This window comes from Balaenoptera physalus, assembly GCF_965194825.1.
Source record: "Balaenoptera physalus genome assembly, chromosome: 10".
NCBI classification, from domain to species: Eukaryota; Metazoa; Chordata; class Mammalia; order Artiodactyla; family Balaenopteridae; genus Balaenoptera; species Balaenoptera physalus.
Window position 1 is genome coordinate 35,955,371 of NC_138889.1, and position 25,288 is coordinate 35,980,658.

General features: G+C 34.5%; 1 protein-coding gene across 2 annotated transcripts in view; it reads right to left on the minus strand.

Annotated features, from left to right (window-relative positions):
• CNTN5 (contactin 5) overlaps positions 1 to 25,288 on the minus strand; it is a 1,367,783-nt gene that overhangs the window by 279,980 nt on the left and 1,062,515 nt on the right. For both annotated transcript variants that reach the window (XM_082409880.1, XM_082409881.1), the window contains 4 exons: positions 17,643 to 17,824; positions 12,384 to 12,520; positions 10,108 to 10,237; positions 7,874 to 8,024 (listed from right to left, as the gene is read on the minus strand). In XM_082409880.1, the coding sequence (XP_082266006.1) occupies positions 7,874 to 8,024; positions 10,108 to 10,237; positions 12,384 to 12,520; positions 17,643 to 17,824 (600 nt within the window). The remainder of the gene's footprint in view (positions 1 to 7,873; positions 8,025 to 10,107; positions 10,238 to 12,383; positions 12,521 to 17,642; positions 17,825 to 25,288) is intronic.

The following is a 25,288-nucleotide window of genomic DNA, read 5'->3' on the forward strand; positions in this document are numbered from 1 at the left end:
GTTGTTTTTCATTGCTGTCAAGGTTATTGTGTCTATGCCCTAATTTGTAACCAGTCCACTAATTCCCATTATGAGTCAACCATAGTTAAATTAGATCCTGATTTATGCAAAAACTGAACAGAAGTGACTCTGCTACTCTCAGAGGAAGCTAAACATGTCCGTCATAAAATACTTTTTTCTAAACATCCCCGGAATCGTCTCTCTTCACTATTTTATATTCACTGAAGAGTCACTTGGTGAGATAGTAGGATCAGTCAGTAGTATGTACTTAGATGCTTGAATTCCCAAGTATTTTAGTTGTTTTTTGTATTAAGGACAAATTGAGCTGAACGTTGTAGTCTGGGGGGCTTTTGGAAAAGAAAAGCCTTTAAGCAATTAATGATTTGTTCAAGTTGTGCCTATGCGGAGAGCATAACTAAGCAACTTGTGCAGCAATTTATAGTAACTGGGGTAAATGAACCATAATTAGAAGTAAAATTTATGAACTATTTGCTAAACTAGTAATTAGCTAGAGATGTAAAGCCACAAACAGGTGGTGTTCATAGCACAACAGAGCCAGAATTATTTTGTTGTCATTTGCAGCTTAAATTAACTGACTTCCTCAGTGTTACCTCCCCTTGGGAACTGAGGCATGTTTTGTTATATTTAACAATTTTTTAAAAAGTGGAAATGAAACAAACTGATGGTGAGATCATGAAAAAAAGTGTGAAGACCTTTGAAGAGAAACATTTAGATTTTCCGTGACCTTAAATTTGGGAAATGTTAGGAACAAATAATTTGAAGCTTTCTTACATGCATATTTTGTCTTTAAATGAATGTCATTAATTTGAATATTCATGATCATTGTTATATTATCTAAACATACTTTTGAAAATGGAATCATCTGAAAATGTGAGAATTCTTTTGATCTTCCATTCCCAGTCAACTATTTGTCGTAGTGTGAGCACGTTGTTACTCAATAAATTTGAATAATTTGGGGTGATTCATTGTCTGAGGAAGACCAAGTTTAGAAACATTGGGTATCCCTCAAAATAAGGGAGATCTACAATGGGAAAAATATGCGAGCACAGCCCAGAAGCATCACAATAATGGCATCTTTAGAATTATTTTTTCTATACCACTTGATCAATTGATCAATGTGCCACTGAAACTAAAGAACAAATAATATTTCTTATAACTGGACTGTCAATCAATACCTTTGTGGTCTAGTTTAACATAAGGTAAGATGGAGAAAGAAAAAAATAAAAGCAAGGTGAAATTTTGACCACTGTGTCTCTTGGTTTTTAGTTTGGCTCCATGGCTTTTGTTGGAAGGAAAATTACATTCAAATTTAGCTCTTTATTTGGAGGATTTTCTGAATATTTGTGAGTGTGTGTGTGTGTGTGTGTGTGTGTGTGAAAACTGCCTATGAAGTTGGTCATGCAGCTTTTGAATATAGACAGGGAAGGTGAATCAGAAAAACATCAGGGACACTAAGAAGGAATTCAATCACTATTCTCCATGTAGATTGAAATGCAATATCACTGCTAGACAATCTGACTATTAAAGATTATCAGAGAATCATTGACTAGCATCAGACTGATTTTTAAAGCTCAGCTTTATGATGGATGACCTTGAACACGTCACTTAATCTCTTTAAGTTTCAAAATTGGTATATTAGAGATGACAATATCTAAATCAGAGGGTCGTGAATTGGCACATATTGGGAACTAAATTAAAAGTTATAAGTTGAGTTACATCATTTATCTAACTTCCTACTAACTACAGCTTCTTGATAATTGTATCTGCTTGAACATTTCCAATGGTGAGAAAGCATAAGAAGAGAGTTCTGTCTTTTGAGTTAGGATTTCAAGTGTTGTTGTGGTTGACCAGCATGCTACAAGGAAGGGGAGGAGAGAGAAGGGAAAAGTTTGTGTAAAGTTTACCAGGTGAGAAGATGAAGAACATGCTTTGGGGAATTATGAGAGTCCAGTGTAATTAAAGATAAAATACTTTGGAGGGTGGAGGGCAGTTAGTGGAAGACTCCCTGTTAGTTTCTTATATTGATTTAGTTGTAGTTTCAGGGACCTAGGTTTTAATAGCCCTTGAGCATTTCTTAGTTGAGCCCATTTTTACTTGAAGGAGTGATTCCTCCTAGAGGCCAAAAATTTGTTCATCTACATTGGTTAATTTCCAATGCTCCTATGGCTTTGCATTTTTTCCTCTTTAGTGTTTTGCTAGCATTTTAAAGGGAAGATTAATTAGGCAGGACCTTCTGCAGTTAGCTTTTGAAACCAGGAAGTCAGCATCCTAACCCCACCATAACGCATGTAAGGCCATTTCCTCTTCATCCCCTTAAGCTTGGTGGGCTTCTGGAACAGCAAGTCACAGTCTCTGATAAACATTGTAGATAAAACATTGTAGATTGCAAGCAGTTCACACATATTAAAACTTATGAAGTCAGCTATCAACTTTCTCTTCCCTTAGATAAATAATGTTATTTTATTTTATTTCCTTTGAAAGCATAGATTTTAATTAATAAAGGAAGTCAACTGACATATTCTTGATACATGAATGCTCATTTTCCCTCATTGTACAATTTCTTAGACCCCGAAAAAAGCAAGATACCTAGGGTCTATATTGTTTTATGTTCTTAATATGTAAAATACATTGTCGCAGAGGAAACAATGAAACAGCTTGTTCATTAGCAGACACAGCATGTAGATAGAAACAAAGGGACGGAAACAAGACCTTAATTATACCCATGAATTCCTCTTTTTCCTTAGAAAATGAAAGAAGACCCTGTTTTCCCCTCAGTAACAGTGTCCTTCAGGGCTTGTGCTAAGAATATATTTTTCCATATGTCTGTGAGTCAGTATGTGAGCCTGATCATTGTTGCCTAATAAACACAACATGAATTCCCACTAGAAGTCAACTAATGGGCACTTCAAGTGAGATTTTCTGTGCATGTTAAATGAGTAAGTTGGAAACTTCGCCATTCTGAAGCTCCTTTGGTGAGGAAAGGATTATTACAAGTCTTTCCTTAGATTATAGACCCATAAAAGAAAAATTACGTTATAATACTGCCCCTCCATAGGATACTTTTTATATTTTGGGATGCAGGGTTTCTTTAGCACCCATCTGAATTATAGTCTATTATCTCTGTAACTGGTACCCACCCGCCCCCATCTAGAAATGAAAATTGGTACTTATTCCAATAATTGTGAATAATTTTTAAAACATGTATGGCATATTCTATGCATTGCAATAACAGTTTATATATGTGCAGATGGAAAGGAAACAAAACAAATCGTGCCTTTACCAAAAACTATGTGTTCTTCATTTCAGCCAAAATTGTCTTTGTCCACAAAAAGTACAGGAAATGAACAAGGAATAATACAAGCTTAATATTTGTGCACTGCTGGAGTGCCTCTGGGTGATTATATTTTAACAAAAGTTAATGGCCAAGTAATGGAAATAATGAGCTGAAGTGAAAATCTAATATGAGTTTGATGAGCAGAACATTCTGAATGAAAGTATACTAGAGGAGAAAATCCCCAAGGACTGTTTCATGTCTTAGTACTCCTGGAGCAAATTCGTTTTAGAATGAAAATGGACATGATTGATAAAGGAACTTAAGTGGATACGTGCTGGTGATCTTTAAAAGCAATGGGGCAAAACCAAGAGATTCCTTAAAAGAAAAAAATAAATATAGTTTTAAAATCTTCTTCTCTATTTCCATTAACTCCCCATATATATTTATCTATATGTATATTCACATGGCCTAAAATACTGATCATGGAACAAGCAACTATTCAACCTGCTAGTTCAGAAATTATCTCAATGATACTGAACTAGGAGTAGGTAAGATTGGTGAGAATGGCCACACCAGGAATAAATGCCAAGAAGTGGAGGTTTTGGGTGTGAGGGACAAAGAATTCAATTTAGGGACACAGATTAACAAATTTGTCACATGGAAGGCCCAAAAGACTCCTTTAATGCCAGATAATAACTTAGTTCAGGTATCTTTCCCTTAATTGGTAGAGAAAGGATAGGAAAGTGTTAAAGTTTTTCAGAACTATTGATAACAAAAATTGAGGCCAGTATGCAAAGATTCAAAGGCTCAAATGATACCATCATCACCACCGACACCACCACTGCCAAGTTCAGCAGCAACAACTTCATCACCATGGTAACATTCATTGAGCACTTACTGAATGCCATACACCAGCCAGTGTATTTTACACACAAAATTTCATTTATTTTTCAGAACCCAACAAGGTTACTCTTTTAGAATCCAATTTTATAAGTAAGAAAATTAAGTAACTTGTTGAAAACTCATAGTCTTCCTGTTTTATACACTGGGTTCTCTTACTCACAATGTTAAAGTGCTCTGTAAATTATAAATGTTACAGACTTATGAGTAATCATCATCATGATTAGTAATAATATGATTTAATGTTTGAACAGCAGTTCATACTGATCATTTTCTGATATAAACAACTCATTCTGTAAGATAAACAACAAATGACTACAAGCAACTCACAAACTCTAATATAATCCATTTTCTTATATACTTTAGATGTATCATTTAGTTTCAAATGAATGAAATATTTTGTAATATATAATCAGACAACTTATTTGTTAATAATATTTCTTCTAAAATTCATGTTGTGTTCTAGTTATTCCTTACTAAATTTTAAACTTTAGAATAATTGTTTATGTATTTCTTTAGTGAAACAGATAAATTCAAAAAAGTCTGTGTTTTGAAGTATCCCTCCCAAAACAAACAAAACGAAACTGAATTTGGGAACATTCCATGAAAATGTGGCAGAAAAGGTAAGCTAATAAATTGTTTGACACTCTATTGATAAAACAAATGACTATTAACCTCCAGTTGTTATAACATTGCATTTACAGTTTACAGTTAAATTGAAATTAATGCTAGATTCAAATTCACCTTTTTGAGTTTCTGACATGTTCTCAGATGATTAGGTGACATTTTTTTCTGCAATTAAAATCTTCTATTACATTTTTATGCTATTGCTCTGGACACAATTTTATGCTTTGTGATATGTTTCTCACACTTAAATATTCCTCTTATGATATATTATTACTTTAAAACCTTTTCCCCAATGTAATACTAGTCTTTATTTGACCATGTAGGAAACTGCCTTTTGCTGTTTCAATCTTTAATTTGGAAAGACCCCAAATAACTGTGAAGATTATGAATGAAGGGCAAGGCTATTCGTTTAACATTTTTTTTCCAGTTGTAGGTTGCATGAGTGGGGGACATACTTGATGAAGATCACATGAATGATGAATATACTTATATTACAACAAAATAAACCATGATTTGAATCTGTAGCCCCATGTGAAATACATATGACCCAAACTTTTCAAAGCCTTAACAGTTTTCTAACATCTCCCTTTCCATTTACGCTTATATTTACAATTCTTACAAATGGTTGAGGTGCTTTGTAACAGAGACAAATGATCTAAAATATATGTAAGAAAATAAGTTGTCATGTGTAACTGAGATGCTATTTTAAAGAATGTATAATACATATCATTAAAATTTTAAGTTTCAAGTTTCCATTCATATTTTTAGAATGTACAGTTGTCCAAATATCTATGTGTGTCTTCTCATACAACTTTGTGGAAATCTTTCTGTTAATTAAATCTTAGCCTCTTATTTTAATATTTGAACATTTATATTTTTTTATACCCAACTAGATTGTATTCTTTGTGAAACCTGAAATCTCAGTGTGGTAGTAAATTGCACACAACTAAAAATTATATTTTGCAAGTGGTCCTGTCAATTTTTAAGAATAAAAATGCCCTTTTGGGACTTCCCTGGTGGCCCAGTGGTTAAGACTCTGTGCTTCCACTGCAGGGGGCACAGGTTGAATCCTTGGTCAGGGAACTAAGATCTTGCATGTCGTGCAGATGCGGCCAAAAAAATAAAAATGCACTATTATCTTTGGTCTTTGTTATTAAATTAAACCAGTTTACAGACCTGTTATGATATAAACATATCATTCAGGGTAACACAATGCTAAGTAATTGTGCCCAAATCTTGCTTTTACTTAAATAAAAACACCTTTCAGCCTTTTTCCTAAATAGCACTTTGACCAGAAGTATTTAGATCTGGAAAAATTGAGTTTATCTGAGTTTGAAGCCATTGTATTTGTCTCACTAACCCAAGGGGATAGCAGTGAATAGAAAAGTGAGCAAGAAAAATGGAAAATTCACAAACTATACTTTTTAACTTCTTCTGGAAAATAAAAAGTTTATTATGCTCATATCTGTTGTAATAGAAAACCCATAATCCTGTTCCTCTCTCAGTACTTTTGCTTTGACAAAAGAGATGCCACTTTTTTAAACTCAATGTGATATCTATGAATAGTTGATGAGGAACATTCTATGGTGAACTGAAATAAATAAGACAAGGCTCACATGCCATCCACAAACATAAAGTAATGCATTTCAAATGGAACGGCTTGTACTAATATGGCATATATATTTTGATGATATTATGAAAAAATTTAATACATTCAGAAAAAATGATAACCAAGCAATGTAAATATGTTCTTACTGGTATACGATGAATTAATTTTCTTCTGCTTTAATGAAAGATTTGTGTCAGTTATTTTTTTCATATTTCTGAGCAATAATCCAAAAAACTTCAATTCGACCATATGTAATTCAACTAAATGCAATTCAACAAAATGCAACACTGATCTCTCAGTGTGTGATTTGCTGCCCAGCCCTACCCCCACTAAGAAAGAGAAATTTTTTTCAAAACAAAATGTCCATTATGACCCATGTCAATTCTAGGTTGTCACCTTTTCCAGGCAGCGTAGATCCTTGGGCCTGGATGGAATCCAATCATTCATAAATTATTTCATCAGAGACAAGCAATTTAAAACAGTGTTTCTCAGAATTGAATGGGAAAAATATACATATATTCTAAAGAAATTTTTCAAGTATTTCAAAATATTCCAAAATTACTTAAAGAATTGTTTAAATGGACCTCTAATGCTGAATTAAATTATTTTAGCTATATGTTTACAGAGACCCAAACATAAAACAAAACATAAACTCCTTATCTTTATAGATCAAATGAAAAACAAAACTGTAAAACAACATATACAACATTATTTTAACAGAATGGAGGATAATATTTTGCCAAAGGTAAAACACCACATGATAATGATTGGTAAAGCACGGGACTTTCAAATTTGCCATATATCAACTGTCATGCAAGTATTTGATTCTCTCATCACTTTTCCCCATTTGTATTCCTGTGGTATCCTTTGGCTTTACATACCAAAGACAAACCTTTACACATTAAATAGTTATCTGAACATTTATCATTTGCCTGTGGCAATTGAAATAATTCTATAGTATTTTGCATCAATGTGATTGAAAACAAAAATGCAAACTTCGGCACAAATTTCACTTGGAAGTATTCTGTCATAAAGTGATTATCCAGAAGATCCAGGGTATATTTATATTATTTTTAATATTAGAATTGAAATGAGAACCCGATCTCTAAAAATTATCATAGATAACTTGTGGATCCTCAAATCTGCAGACCCAAATGAAAACCAAAAATTACTAACTTAATGAAAGTGTTTGCTTTCTTCATAACCTGGTGAAATTCCCAACTGGTGTTGAAACACCACTGAAGCAAAGAAGTCTGGTTATATTGAGGTATAACTTTTTTCTTTATAAATCATTTGATTTTTTTTAATCACTATGTAGACAAAACCATAGTTTAGTCAGTTCATGACATATATCTCACAATTATGGCAAGACATATACTTTGTATCATCTGCATTCAAAAAGTCTGATATTAAGAGTTTGAATTATGAAATAGACTTCTAACCTTTTATTCTCTCTAACTGCTTTGTCTCCCTTCTTCCAAGTGATGGTTGGTTTTGGAGAGCCTTGGGGTTTGCACTCTATGATGACTTCTTGGCCTTTAGTAATAATTATTGTTTTCTTCAGTTGATTCAGTGTAAAAGTGGGAGCTGAAGCTATGAAAAAGTAAAAGGTTAGTTCTACCACAAGCAATGACAATAACCTCTAATGGATGATTCACCAAGATTTGGCAACTTTATCTTTGGAATGCATTTCTAATAAAATCATAGGTTATCTACACATGTAAAAGGCACTAACTTGAAATTTAATTTATTATTAATTAGTAGCTATCTTATTGGCTTTTCTTTCCATCAGCAGGTGATAGTTCCATACAATCGTGGGGCCCAGAGACAAAGGCTGTTTCAAAGAATGAGATGCTTTAATTATGATTATCAACTTTAATTGTGAAAGACTAATGAGCACTTTGGACAAAAGGTGAAGGGGCTGGACACAGAAGTCTATTTTGGGCTTCCTTTGGAAAGATGGAGGTTATCTGCATAGAAGGCAATCCTGTGTAGCCCATTTCCTATCTATGAGTCTTAATGCATATTTTATTTTAATAGTATACAAAATTAAATGTAGTTTTAAAAGAAATATATTTTTAAGAAATTGAATTATTTAAATTTCAATTAAAATTTTATTTCATTGTTTGCAATTATTCATCTAGGCCTGATCATTTTAAGACAGTTTTGATTAAACTTCCCAGGAAATTCCAGTAGGTAGCTGTGGTTGAGAATGCTGGACTAAAACAACACATGATAGAGAGACAAAAACAAATTAAAAAAAAAGTCACCTTTGAATCTAAAAGATAAACTGGAAATATGAGTACAAGCTTACTGTATCTGAGACATTTATTTATGCCAATATGACAATTTTATGAATATTTCATAAGTTTTTTATGTCCATCACATATCAGTATAATGCATGGCACACAACATTAAAAGATATGTATGCAACACACACAAAAAAGGTACTAATTGCAATGGATTAAAAAACTGAAAGAAAAGTTAAGGAATTTATAGGAAGATCGCAGGTGATATTTTTGGTTGCCTACTGGGAATATACCTTATTAAACATAATTTTGAAAATATGTCTAGTGAATGAGAAAGGGACACATTTGAGAGTGTTTCTGGGTAAAACATTAACTAGGTGAAAGCTGAATCAACTTTTTAATTCAGAAATGTTGGCGTATGAGCTGACAAGAAAGTACATTAATATTTGATTGGTCAGGATGTACGACATTGAAACGTGGATTCCTATATCTATTTTGGATGGATTTGTGATAATGTGAAGAAATTTCAAATGTAAACATTCATAATTCAATTTGATTTATGGTTTTTGATTTATCACATAGCTGATATGTGAATGGTGCATTTTCAGATTCCAGAGATCTTGGGTGTTTCTGTTAATGTTGTGCTTCGGGTCAGTGGAAAGTACAAAGCACACTTAGGCTCCTGCCCACGTTTGGGAGATGGTGCGTTAAGATCATCTAAGTCTCTCTCTTTGTATTATAATCATCCCAGAACAAAAGCTTAGAAAATCATGAGAGTGGGAAAAAGTAAAATCTATTCCAGAAACTGAACCATGCTCAATCTGGGTAGCTTATTCCCCTGGACTGAATTTTTCTTGTATTAAAGAGTGAAGTAGTGTTAGTGTTGTGGTTATATTCTCAAGAGTGTAACACTAGGAGCTTGCTGGCCTGGCCTCAGAAGGGCTTTCATCAACCTGCAAAGGTGACAACGGTTGATGACCCTTCAAGAGAGTGCGATTTACTTAGGAGTCCCACCTTGCAGGAGCCACATACCTACTGGTAGGAAGCAGCTGCTTGGGAGAATATTAAGCACTGCTGTGTTGAAAACCTACATTCTGATTCCTTACCCTTAAAACACTCTTCCTTGAAAGTTAACATACTTTTCTTACATGATTTTTTTAATACCATAGAAAAGACATATTGTATAAACCTGTTAGGATTAAAACTAAAATTAGAGAAAATCTTATAGAAAGTTATGGGACAAACTGTACACCATGTAAACTTGTCTCCTAAAGCTTAAAAAAATACATATCAGCAAGACATAGTATTTCTTTTCAAACCATAAAATAGGTTTTTACGATCACATCATAAACCTTCAGTATAGTAAGAATTACAGCATGAAAAGAAGCAACATTTTTTTCCTCTTTATTTACTTAGAAATTGCATACCTAGAATCTTCAGCTCAGCACTCCCATAAATGGCTCCATATTTATTTTCAGCCAAACACTGATACATTCCAGCATCTGATTGATTCACATTGTGGATCATCAATACTCCATTAACCATCTCAACCCTACTCTGTAATGGAATAAAAAAAAATAGATATAGAAAGTGAACGAATCATAGAGATTTTGCAGTTACTCTCTCCTAGCTCAAGACAAAAAAGCCTCTGATTAATACAGTTGAACATTATTTGACAACTTAGGAACACAAATCTACTGTTCATTATTCTAATATAACATCTTATGTAAAATACAACTATTTCTCAGTCAGAAAAGAAATTATAACTATATTTTCCTGTAGTTATACTTATGAGTTTTACTTTTGGTTATGTTTTTAAAATAAGCTGCTTTTGTTTAGTATACTAGTTAAGCTTATGAAATACAATCAGCTGATACTGCTTTTATTTGAATTCATTTTACAAAGGAGAAGCAGGAGTTCAAATGGTAGAAGGATCGAGACTGTATATACATGGGATCAAGGTTAAATATAGGCCAGGTCATCACAAGAATCTCTTTACTATATTAATCTGGTCAGAAGTTTGCCTTTTCTCTCACTTCCCAACACAGTAACACAAATAAAAAAACTGCCCTGCAACTGGATTCTGTATAAAACTATTGGTCAGAAAATGCAAACTGATCAGATGAAACAATACAGAAGACAGAGGATTGAGCATGAGCAAACTGAGGTAAACTGAGGCCAAGAACATATTTCAAAAGCAAATTTTAAATTTAAAATGCTGTTAAGCAACCAGGTGTCTTATCTCCTTAATGTCAAGCAAATAATTCTTTTAATTTTAGTGAGCAGTGCTTTGATTACCTATCAACGAAGATGCCAAGAAATTTGACATCCTTTTAAAAATTAACCCATTCACTTAACAGACTACTATCTGCCAGTGGAATTCACTTTACTTGGATGTGGGAGTTGAAAATATAACTAGCACAGATCCCATCTCAAGGTTTATCTGATATCCCAAAGAGAATTAGAGAGAGAGAGGCAATGAACGAGTATCTCAAGATTCCCTCTCCCTTCCCCTCAGTTTTCCTTAACAGCTCTACTGTTCTTTTTTATTTCTGTCTGTCTTTTTGTGTAACTATGTTCTGTTTTGGACTAACTGGTTTTAGAATAAGGGAATATTGGAGCTGGATGGGACTGTGGGGATGATCTGATCCAATCTCTTCATTTTACAAAAGAGCAAACCAAAGCCCAAAGAGGCAAATGTCAGACAAGAGATCCTTTGGTAATGGCAGGACCTGGGCAGAAGCTGTGTTTGGAATTTCAAAATTTCTCTCTCTTTTGTCCATAAATAGTGAACTATTCCCTTTTTGCTCTCCTTCCTGGAAAGGCCACAACAAGGGAAAGAGCTGAAATTATAACAATTATTCTTATTTTAAATAGTAATCAATTTATTCTCAAATTCAGTAGGTATTAAGTTGTTTTGAGGATACGGGGAGGGGGAAGGGTAAGCTGGGACGAAGTGAGAGAGTGGCATGGGAATATATACACTACTAAATGTAAAATAGATAGCTAGTGGGAAGCAGCTGCATAGCACAGGGAGATCATCTCAGTGTTTTGTGTCCACCTAGAGGGGTGGGATAGGGAGGGTGGGAGGGAGACCCAAGAAGGAGGAGATATGGGGATATATGTAAATGTATAGCTGATTCACTTTGTTACATAGCAGAAACTAACACACCATTGTAAAGCAATTATACTCCAATAAAGATGTTAAAAAATAAAAAATAAAATAAAAGCATGCAATAGATTTACTAAAAATAAATTTGTCAATGTGTAGCAGGATGTTGTGAAGAACCTGCCTAGGACACAGAAGACTAGGATTCTCTTCCAGTCTCATCTCGTACTAGATATATGATCTTGGGCAAGTCACTTTACTTCTTGGAGATAACTCCATCATCTGCAAAGTGATAGCAATAAACTAGATGATGTCTAAAAGTCTGCTGGAAATGGCAATACGTCTATGATAATCATTGATATTTTTGAATGAATTTATAGGATAGAATAAAATTTAAAGAAGTGATATATTACTCAAAGAAGTAATGAGGCAATTAAAATAAAAAGAAAATTTTAATTATATATGTTATTTTCCTCATTCCAAATATAAGGGATACATAAGAAATGACTTTCAATAAGACTAAAGGAAGATAGCTTGTCCTGTGTGAAATCCTTCTAAAATTACACTGGAACAGGCTAAGGTTACCAACAGTACCTGAAGCAAGAGGGGTACTCCATTCTTCAGCCAACGGTATGTGGGTCTGGGTTTTCCAGTAGCCTTACATTCCCATCGGAGAGGGCTCCCGCTGTCTAACTGAGTATCATTCAGTTTTGCTACCCAGTGTGGGTATGCTGTAAGAGTTTAAGCATTAAAGAAGGGTGATTTCATTTCTCAAATGCTTCACCAAGCTCAAAATTCATATGGAATATTCACAAATTCTTATGAATTAACATTTTTTATCAATTAACATAACTATTGGTGTTTGGAAGAAACACAGCATTACATTACACACAGAACTCTATTTCCTGTGTAAAAAAATATAGCAATGATAATGTTCTGATAATCTAAGTGAAGCAAATATTGTTGTTTTACCCACTTTACAGTAAGTGGCTAGACTCTCCCCATGGAGAGCACTGGAACGTTTAGTAAGAAGGCTTAGAAGTATCACTTCTTCCAAATACTATAGCAGCTTTAGCATGGATTGAAGTAAGAAAACATGTCAGTTTATTGAATAACTGCTCTGCTTTTTCTTTTCTGATAGAACCTGAATAGCCTTGGAAAAATAATTTGTAAATTCAAATTTCATTTGATATAAAATTGTTCTATATTTACTAGCATTCTAGTGCATTATAAATATATATGTAAATATATAAGGTTTCAAAATTACAACAGAGAAAAATTTCTTTATCAGAAAGATAACATTGCAATTGTATGAAATCTGTAAGATATGGTTAAAGTGTCTTTCCTCCATTGTCAAATATTTTTTTAAGTTTGTACCTCTTAATCTCCCTCATCTATTTCTTTCATTCCTCCACCCCTCTCCCCTCTGGCAACCACCTGTTTGTTCTCTGTACCTATGACTCTGTTTCTGTTTTATGTCTGTTCATTTATTTTGTTTTTTGGATTCCACATATAAGTGAAATCATATGCTACTTGTCTTTATATGACTTATTTCCCTTAGCATAATACCCTCTAGGTCTACCCTTGTTGTTGCAGATGGCAAGATTTCATTCTTTATTTTTTTAGGCTATTAGTCCATCATATATATATATATATATATATATATATATATATATATATATATATATATATAATCTCACATCATTTTTATCCATTAATCTATAAATGAGTACTTAGATTGCTTCCATATCTTGGCTATTGTAAATAATGCTGCAATAAACATAAGGGTTCATGTTTATTTTCAAATTATTGTTTTCATTTCTTTGAATAAATACCCAGGAATGGAATTGTTGAATCATATGGTAGTTTTATTTTTTAATTTTTTGAGTAACTTCCATACCATTTTCCATAGTGGCTACACCAATTTATATTCCCACCAACAGTGCATGAGGGTTCCCTTTTCTCCACATCTTTACCAACAATTATTTGTTGTTTTTTTGGTAATAGCCATTCTGACAGGTCTGAGGTGATGCCCGTTGTTGGTTTGATTTGCATTTCCCCGATGACTAGAGATGTTGAACATTTTTCATGTGTTTGTTGGCCATATGCATATCTTCTTTGAAAAAATGTCTATTCAGGTCCTCTGCCCATTTTTTAACTGGGTTGTTTTTTTTTTGATGTTGAGTTGTATGAGTTCTTTGTATATTTTGGTTTATAACTCCTTTTCAGATGTATCATTTGCAAATATCCTATTCAGTTGGCAGCTTTTTTGATAATTTCCTTTACTGTGCAAAGACTTTTTAGTTTAATTTAGTTCCATTTTTAAAATTGCTTTTGTTTCCCTTGCCTGAAGAGACTGATCCAAAAAAATATTGCTAAGACTTATGTCAAAGATCATACTGCCTATGTTTTCTTCTAGGAGTTTTATGGTTTCAGGTCTTACATTTACGTCTTTAATTAATTTTGAGTTTATTTTTGTGTATGGTGTGATAAAATAGTCCAGTTGGATTCTTACTCATGTGGCTGTTCAATTTTTCTAACACCCTTTATTGAAGAGGATGTCTTTTCCTTATTTTGTATTCTTGCCTCCTTTGTCATAGATTAATTGACCATATACATGTGGGTTCACTTCTGGGCTCTCTATTCTGTTCCATTGATCTAGGTGTCTATTTTTGTGCCAGTACTGTAGTGTTTTGATTACTGGAGCTTTGTAGTATAGTTTGAAATCAAGGCTTGTGATACTGCCGGCTTGGTTCTTCTCTCTCAAGATTGCTTTTGCTATTCGGGGTCTTTTGTGTTTTCATACAAATTTTAGAATTATTTGTTCTAGTTCTGTAAAATACGCCTTTGATATTTTGATAGGGGTTTCATTGAATCTGTAGATTGCCTTGGGTAGTATGGCCATTTTAACAATATTAATTCTTTCAAACTTTGAGCATGTTATACTTTTCCATTTGTTTGTGTTGTGTTCAATTTCTTTCATCAGTGTCTTATAATGTTCCAAGTATAGGTCTTTTACATCCTTAGTTAGATTTATTCCTAGGTATTTGACTCTTTTTGATGTGATGATAAATGGGATTGTTTTCATAATTTTTCTTTCTGATAGTTTGCAGTTAGTTTTTATTTAGAAATACAACAGATTTCTGTATATTAATTTTGCATCTTGCAATTTTATTGAATTCATTGATGAGTTGTAATAGTTTTGGAGTGGTGTCTTTAGGATTTTATCTATAAAGTGTCCTGTCTTTTGCAAAGTTTTACTTCTTTTCCAATTTGGATTTCTTTTATTTCTTTTTCTTGTCTGATTGCTGTGGCTAGGACTTCCAACACTATTTTGAATTCAAATGTCAAGAGTAGGCATCGTTGTCCTGTTCCCGATCTGACAGAAAACACTTTTAGCTTTCCACATTGAGTATGGTGTTAGCTGTGGGATTGTCATATATAGCCTTTATAATGTTGAGGTATGTTCCCACCATACCCACTTTGTTGAGTTTTCATCATAAATGCATGTTGAATTTTGTCAAAAGCTTTTTCCGTTGAGATGATCATTTGAGTTTTATTGTTCAATTTGTTAAGGTGGTATATCATATTGATTGATTTGTGGATATTGAACCATCCTTGCATCCCTGGGATAAGTCCCAGTGGATCATAGGGTATGATCCTTTTAATGTATTGTTGAATTCAATTTGCTAATTTTTTGTTGAAGATATGTATACCTATGTTCATCAATGATATTAGCCTAAAATTTTGTGTGTGTGTGTGATATCTTTGTCTGGTTTTGGTATCAGGGTGATATTGTCCTTGAAGCATTTCTTTCTCTGCAAACTTTTGGAATAGTTTGAGAAGGATAGAGGTTAACTCTTCTTTAAATTTTTGATAGACTTCACATGTGAGGCCATCTGGTACTGGACTTTTGTTTTCTGTAAGCTTTCTGTTTTTTTTTTTTTAATTATTGATTCAATTTCATTACTGGAAATTTGTCTGTTCATATTTTCTATTTCTTCCTGATTCATTCTTGGGAGACTGTACATTTCCAGAAATTTATCCGTTTCTTCTACATTGTCCATTTTATTGGAATATAATTGTTCGTAGTAATCTCTTATGATCCTTTGTATTACTGTGGTGTTGGCTGTAACTTCTCTTTCATTTCTGATTTAATTTATATGGGCTCATTTTTTTCTTGATGAGTCTAGCTAAAGGTCTATTAACTTTGTTTATCTTTTCAAAATACCAGCTCTTAGTTTCATTGATTTTTTAAAATTGTATTTTAGCCTGTATTTAATTTATTTCTGCCTCATTTGCTGTCTGGCCCTACCTCATTCAGTGGCTGCTGGCCTGCTGGAGTGAGTGCCTGGGTCCCAGCATGGCTGGCTTCATGGTCTGGTGACACAGGGCTCTCACTGACCCACTGGATGGTGGAACTGTGTCTTGAGGTAGTTGGTTATGTGGCCCTGGGGGTTCCTGGGACTGGTGCCAGCCTGCTGATGGTAGGGGCTGGGTCCTGACCCAGCTGGCTGCCAGACCACTGGTGGGTGGGATAGCCCTTAACGTACAAATTCTCTGGAATGCTTTCCTGAATCATCCCAGTAAAATGCAGTGGACCCTGTGCTCCCATAATCCTTTGCATATACTTTCGTCACAGCAGATAACATGCTCTGCCTTATGTGGGGTTTGCTTTTCATCTGCTCTAGTGGACCAAGAGCTCCTTCAAATCTCTATTACTAGCATGTAGTGCAGTAATAGCCACTAAATAAACACTAGTTGAATCAATGAGTGAATGAACAAAATGTGCATGGCATAGTCAAGTTGTTTGGAGTGCTGAATTTCTAAAGGAGTTGTTAGAAATAAGAAAAGGAAAACTGATTGAATTCAGATATTAATGTTTCAAAATACTTTTTAAAGTCCCTGTGAAGAACATTAAGTTTTTTAGAAGAACTGATCTTGCGATACAGTGACAGTTATAGCTGCTGGCAGATTCAGTTGAATATGAAATTTGTTTAATTTCATATTGGAAACATCTGTATTTGCTTGTATCAGTGCTCTGCATTATAGATTTCCTCTGTTTTTTAGTGTCCTCATCTGAGAAATAAGAATATTATCACTTACCCTTTTTGTATAATGTACATTATAAAAGCAAATATGAAAAGTACAATTTGTGATTCATAGAAGTAAAGATGAGATTGTACATATTTTTGAAGTAGATTTTCCCAATTTTACACATAACTTGTCTCTGAAATTTTTGGACAATATAAACACTTGTAGGCTGTGAAGTTTATTTATTATACAGATGCATTAATTTAGAGTAGGGGCAGCAAAGTTTGTCTGTAAAGGACGAGATAGCAAATATTTGAGGCTTTGCAAGTCAGCTGATCTCAGTCTCAACGACTTAATTCTGTCTTATCAATGCAAAAGTTGACCTAGGCAATATGTAAACAAAGGGGTGAGGCTGTGTTCCAATAAATTTTTACTTACAAGAAAAAAAGACAAGTAGGATTTGGTTCATGGGCATTAATTGTGACTTCTGATTCAGGCCAAGGGCAAGAATAAGTTAATAAAGGTTACAAGATTTGTAACTTAGAAGATGGCTTTGGTGCTGGGAACGTATCTCATTTTTGAGGTTATCAATTCTTTATTTTGTACAAAGAACCTTATAATTCCCCATTCATTTTTTATTTTAAAGCATTTCTGTGTGTAGGGTAATTTTACCTGATGCTTTGCCATGTAAAAGAAACATGATTATAAATTATTACTCATTTTTTTAATGTAGCTAACAAGCACTATTTAGTTCAAATTAGTTTGTATTTTCAGTTTGACTCTTGGGACTAGAGCATCCATTTTGCTGAAAACACTTACTGTATACTTGTAATTGTCCACGAAAGGAATTTTTTCCACGTGAGTTTTCAGCTCGGCACTCATATATGCCTGCATCGTCCAGCTGCACATTGGGTATTTCCAGTACTGCCTGAGATTTACGCAGACGTGCTTTACCAGGAATATAACCATTAACCTTCATCCATGTGATTGTTGGAACTGGGCTACAATAAGGAGGGAAAATACCATTAATACACTTTCCACTATTAGGAACACAGATTCTGTTATCTGGTAATTTAAGCACTTAATAGCCTGAGTGCAATAAAGTGTCATCACAATTAAGGACCATGTGCTGGTTGATATACTTCACTTTCCATGTGGATCGTCTGGTAAGTAAATTACAAGGAGGGTAGTTTCCTTTTCTTTCGTATTTCAGGAAAGCAATTCAGAGACTCTATTTTACACATATATGTATATTCATATATATATTATACTTTATTTTTTGTAACTTTGTAAATTTGTTTAAATGGCAAAAGTAACTTGGATAAATTACAAAATAATATATGCTTATTATAAAAGTTAAACAAAAGAGTCATGAAAAGTGAATTAAGAACTTTTTTTGCTCCCACCCCTTCAAGTATCTTCTTTCTGCAAAAAGAAATACAGTTAGCAAGTAATTCCCCACCTTGTCGTGTTGATGCATATATAAACACATATGATGAGTTATTTTATTAATAAAATATCAAATCCAAGACCAACTCCTGACTTATTCTTGCTAATAGCTGCATATTATTCCCTTGTATGGATGTATCAGAATTTAATCAACCATCCCCTATAGTTAGACATTCAGCATAGTCCCAACATTTTTCCTTTTTTTTTTTTTTTTTGCTACTAAGAAATAATATTTCTATAAGCAACCTTGTACATGTATCATATACCATGGCTTTTTATTTTCTACAGCATTCACAAAAGTGGAATTGACAGATCAAAGGACGTGCACATTTTTCTTTTTAATAAGTACTGCCAGATTGTTTTCCAATAATATAGTAGCAGTTTCCACACCTATAAGTAATATATGAGACTGTTTTCCCATATCTTTGCCACCACATTATGTGATCAATCTGTTTAATTTTTGTCAGCATTGAAAGATTAAAGTGGCATTCTGTTAAAATTTCTCTGGACTCTAAGAAAGTTGAACATCATTTCATAATTATATTAATGATTTGAGTCTGCTTTTCTGTGAATTGTTTGATTATGTTATTTTTCAATTATTTCTTTCACTTTTCTATTTGCCTGTTTGCATTGTTTAATTTCTTAGAGTTCTTTGTGTATTAGGGCTATTATGACTTTGTTTCTCAGAAAAATTCTTTCTCAGTGTATTGATAGTTTATGATGGTATCTGTGATACAATTTTATAAATATTTTTGGGAGAAACAAACATATTTGTAGTTTCCTTCATGACTTCTGAATTTTTGTTTGCTTGTAGAATTATCTGTAAACTCAAGTTTATGTCCATATTTCCTTCAGCGTTTCTGGTAGCATTTTTTAAAACTTATTTTTAAGCATTTGGATCTTTAATCCATCTGGACTATATTCATGTTTTTGATGTGAAATAGGAAATGCAACTAATTATTTTAGCATCCTTAAAACTCCTTTTCCGACAATTTGTGGAATGTTGCCTTTGTTATATAATTGGTTCTCACATGCTTAAATCTGTTTTGGGCTTCACAGTTCTGTTCCACTGATTTATTTATTACTATCTATATTTAATGTACTTTATGCTCTGGACCCAGTCTGCTTTTTCAGTTCGATTTCTCACTACTTCCTTCCATATCTCCTGGCCCAGAAACACAACTTTGTGTGTTTCCAGTCATATCTGTTAAAATGCTATTAATTCTTTGAGACCCATTCTAAATGCCTCCTCTTCAGTAAAGCCTTTCCTTATTTGTGTAGTCGGCTGGGAATTTTTTTTCTTTTGAACATCAAAGTGCTTTGTGTATACTACTTGGATGTCTTGTAACATTTTACGATGGATTATAATTGCTAAATGTAGGATATTTTCCACTAATTTTCCTGACTGGCGCAATAGCAATGTTCACTATTATAAACAATGCTACGATAAACACCCTGTTTATTTTTTAACACTTTTCTTACTTGTTTCTTAGGAATAAAATATAGAATTGAAATTGCTGTACTAGAGTTGACAATTTTTGTTTCAATATCCAGGAAAACTGAACCTTGCATTTTCAAATAACCCTTACATTGGCCTGATATATCATTATTTTAATGTGCACAAGAATGGATTTGATATATTTTTAAATTTAAGATTTTTGCATCTATATTCAAAGGTGAGATTGTACTCATTAGGATTGTTGGTTTGCATGTGTGCATATTTGTTAGTGAGCTGGTGGTTGCTTTGTTTACAAGCTAGCACTGACAGATTTGGTATCATAGTGATGGGTGATAGCTTGGTAAACATGCCAGAATATTCCTATCTCTTATTCTGATAGCTTAAATAGTAGAGAAATTATATGTTCCTTAGAACACTGATAGGACTCTCACAAAAATCCACCTGCACCTGCCACCATCAGTAGAGTTAGTTTTTTGAAAGTGTTTTCAATTTCTTCCATGTTTTCTTTAATTATTTGTATATAAATTTTTGCTTGTGTCAACATTGGCAATTCATGTTTCCCTAGAAAATCAAGCATTTCATCCATAATTTCAATGTTTTAGCAGTGAGTTGTATAAATGCTAATTATTTAAAGGTTTAAAAAATTCTTCCATCATGAGTGGTCACACCTTTTAGTAGTAGTTAAGCCTGTATTCTACATCCAGACTTCCCAGGATAAAAATAGCTCTACAACTACAAGTTTTTTTTTTTTTTAAATAGATCTTTATTGGAGTATAATTGCTTCACAATGCTGTGTTAGTTTTTGTTGCACAACAAAGCAAATCAGCCATATGCATACACATGTCCCCATATCCCTCCCCATTGAGCCTCCCTCCCATCCTCCGCATCCCATCCCCTAGGTCATGGCAAAGCACCGAGCCAATCTCCCTGTGCTATGCTTCTGCTTCCCAGTAGCTAACTATTTTACATTCCGTAGTGTTTATATGTCAATGCTACTCTCACTTCATCCCAGTTTCACCCTCCCACCCCATGTCATCAAGCCCATTCTCTATGTCTACCTCTTTATTCCTGCCCTGGAACTAGGTTCATCAGTACCATTTTTTTTTTTAAATTTAGATTCCATATATATGTGTTAGCACACAGTATTTGTTTTTCTCTTTCTGACTTACTTCACTCTGTATGACAGACTCTAGGTCCATCCACATCACTACAAATTACTCAGTTTTGTTTCTTTTTATGGCTGAGTAATATTCCATTGTATATATGTGCCACATCTTCTTTATCCATTCATCTGTTGATGGACATTTAGGTTGGTTCCATGTCCTGGCTATTGTAAATAGTGCTGCAATGAACATTGTGGTGCATACCTCTTTTTGAATTATGGTTTTCTCAGGGTATATGCCCAGTAGTGGGATTTCTGGGTCATATGGTAGTTCTATTTTTAGTTTTTTAAGGAACCTCCATACTGTTTTCCATCGTAGTTGTATCAATTTACATTCCCACCAACAGTGTAGGAGGGATCCCTTTTCACCATTCCCTTTCTAGCATTTATTGTTTCTAGCTTTTTTGATAATGGCCATTCTGACCAGCGTGAGGTGATACTTCATTGTAGTTTTGATTTGCATGCAACTACAAGTTTTTTAATATCTCATTTCATTTCTTCAGTTACCCCAAGTGTAAAATATGGTAGAAATAATAACACGTAGTTCAGCGGGTAATTATAAACATTTAATGATTTAAATTACTACCTGGCACAGAGCAAGTAGGTGAAAAAAAATGTTTGCAATAATATGGTGATAATATTTGTATCTTCTTTACAATTTTAATGGTATGAGTATGTGCTTTCTCAACCTCCCCCTCCCCTTTTTAGCATTCTGTGTTGGTTAGGGGCATGATACCAGGGGATACACTAAAATTCAAACACAAAGATGCTATGTAACCTTAAGAAAGTTATCTAAGTTCTATGATCTGGTTTCCCCAACTGTAAAATGAGGGTATTTATTTGTTCCTTCAGAATGCAAATATCTTGAGGGCAGAGGCATCATTTCTCTTGTTCAGCAGTATGTCCACAGTGTCTCATAGAGTGCTGGACACATAATTGGTACTTAATAAATGTTTATGAAGTAAATGAATGAATGAGTCTCATAACATGACTTTGAGCATTAAGTGAGCTAAGTTCTTATAAACTGCTTAGCAAAATACATTGCAAGTAGTGAGTACCCAATAAATGTTAGTGACAATGATTAGTTTTGTCAAAGGTTTGTCTCTTTTACTGGTCTTTAAAAAATTTTTTTGAATTTTTAATTTTTGGTGTGTGTTTTAGAGTTTCTATTTTTTATTTCCTTATTCCTGTTTCTTGATTAGCACATTTATTATTGTACACTAATTTTTTAGCTGGAGGTGCAATATAGTTATTTTTTATGGTTAATAATAAAAGTATGACTGCTTTTACCTCTGATATCAGAGGTAACCACATGCCATGTATTTTGACATGTAGAAATAGTGACTTATAGTTTCTGCTTTTTGGAACTTGTTAAATTAATCTTTGTAGCTAAATACAGAATGAATTATTGTGAAAGTTATATGTTCGTTGGGAAAAAAAGTGTATTTTATTTTTGATAAAAGTTTTAAAATTAGCTTTTAGATAGTTTTTGTTAATTGTTTAATTCAAGTATTATTTATTGAATAATTTTCAATGAAGTTATCAGTACATGGAATTGCATGGAAGCAAACAAGTCAGAAGCCAATTAGATTTTGAGATGACTACATTGCCAAAGAAACCAAGTGTCTCAGTTTAAAACAGCAACAAATCTTTGAGCATTTGAGCCTTAAAACAAATTTTAAGCTCCCAAATGTAGATCAATAGGAATCTGAGCTACAAAATCTGTGCAGCCCCCAAGGAGGGAACACTCCTCAATACACATTTCAACTGTGGCCATGAAATAAAACAAAAAAGAAAAATGTCAGAGAGGGAAGTCAAGATACCCTGGAGAACAGAAAAGGTAATTTCTTACAGAGTAATATCAGTGTCTAATTAAGAACTCTCTCATTCTGGGAGAGATTAACCAAGATGGCAAAGTAGAAGGACGTGCTCTCACTCCCTCTTGCGAGAACACCAGAATCACAACTAGCTCCTGGACAATCATCAACAGGAAGACACTGGAACTCACCAAAAATGATACCCCACATCCAAAGACAAAGGAGAAGCCAAAATGAGACGGCAGGAGGGGCACAATCAGAGTAAAATCAAATTCCATAACTGCTGGGTGGGTGATACACAGGCTGGCGAACACTTATACCACAGAAATCTACCCACTGGAGTGAAGGTTCTGAGCCCCACGTCAGGCTTCCCAACCTGGGGGTCTGGCAACAGGAGGAGGTATTCATAGAGAATCAGACTTTGAAGCCTAGTGGGAATTGATTGCAGGACTCTGACAGGACTGGGGGAAACAGAGACCCCACTCTTGGAGGGCGGACACGGAATGGTGTGCACATTGGGACCCAGGGGAAGGAACAGTGAACCTGGGGGAGACTGAACCAGACCTACCTGCTAGTGTTGGAAGGTCTCCTGCAGAGGCAGTGGGTGGCTCTGTTTCACCATGGGGACAAGGACACAGGCAGCAGAAGTTCTGGGAAGTACTCCTTGGCGTGAGCCCTCCCAGAGTCTGTCATTAGCCCCACCAAAGAGCCCAGGTAGGCTCCAGTGTTGGGTTGCCTCAGGCAAAACAACCAACAGGGAGGAAACATAGCCCCACCCATCAACAGTCAAGTGGATTAAAGTTTTACTGAGCTCTGAACACCACAGCAACAGTCAGCTCTACACACCACCAGAGCCTCCCATCAAGTCTCTTACATAGCCTCAAACACCAGAGGGAAGCCAGCAGAAGCAAGAAAAACTACAATCCTGCAGCCTGTGGAACAAAAACCACATTCACAGAAACATAGACAAGATGAAAAGGCAGAGGGCTATATACCAGATGAAGGAACAAGATAAAACTCCAGAAAAACAATTAAATGAAGTGGAGATAGGCAACCTTCCAGAAAAAGAATTCAGAATAATGATAGTGAAGATGATCCAAGACCTTGGAATACGAAAGGAGGCAAAGATCGAGAAGATGCAAGAAATGTTTAACAAAGACCTAGAAGAATTAAAGAACAAACAAACAGAGATGAAAAATACAATAACTGAAATGAAAACTACACTAGAAGGAATCAATAGCAGAATAACTGAGGCAGAAGAACGGATAAGTGACCTGGAAGACAGAATGGTGGAATTCACTGCTGCGGAACAGACTAAAGAAAAAAGAATGAAAAGAAATGAAGACAGCCTAAGAGACCTCTGGGACAACATTAAACGCAACAACATTCGCATTATAGGGGTCCCAGAAGGAGAAGAGAGAGAGAAAGAACCTGAGAAAATATTTGAAGAGATTATAGTCGAAAACTTCCCTAACATGGGAAAGGAAATAGCCACCCAAGTCCAGGAAGCGCAGAGAGTCCCATACAGGATAAACCCAAGGAGAAACATGCCAAGACACTTATTAATCAAATTGGTAAAAATTAAAGACAAAGAAAAATTATTGAAAGCAGCAAGGGAAAAACAACAAATAACATTCAAGAGAACTCCCATTGGGCTTCACTGGTGGTGCAGTGGTTGAGAATCTGCCTGCGAATGCAGGGGACACGGGTTCGAGCCCTGGTCTGGGAAGATCCCACATGCCGCGGAGCAACTAGGCCCGTGAGCCACAACTACTGAGCCTGCACGTCTGGAGCCTGTGCTCTGCAACAAGACAGGCCGCGATAGTGAGAGGCCCGCGCACCGCGATAGTGAGAGGCCCGCGCACCGCGATGAAGAGTGGCCCCCGCTTGCCACAGCTAGAGGAAGCCCTCGCACAGAAACGAAGACCCAACACAGCCAAATAAATAAATAAATAAATAAATAATAATTAAAGGTGCTAATAATTTAAAAAAAAAAAAAAAAGAGAAGTCCCATAAGGTTAACAGCTGATTTCTCAGCAGAAACTCTACAAGCCAGAAGGGAGTGGCATGATATACTTAAAGTGATGAAAGGGAAGAATCTACAACCAAGATTACTCTACCCCGCAAGGATCTCATTTAGTTTTGATGGAGAAATCAAAAGCTTTACAGACAAGCAAAAGATAAGAGAATTCAGCACCACCACACTAGCTCTACAACAAATGCTAAAGGAACTTCTCTAAGTGGGAAACACAAGAGAAGAAAAGGACCTACAAAAACAAACCCAAAACAATTAAGAAAATGGTCACAGGAACATACATATCGATAATTACCTTAAAAGTGAATGGATTAAATGCTCCAACCAAAAGACACAGGCTTGCTGAATGGAAACAAAAACAAGACCCATTTATATGCTGTCTACAAGAGACCTACTTCAGACCTAGGGACACATACAGACTGAAAGTGAGGGAATAGAAAAAGATATTCCATGCAAATGGAAATCAAAAGAATGCTGGAGTGGGGGACTTTAACACCTCACTTACACCAATGGACAGATCATCCAAAATGAAAATAAATAAGG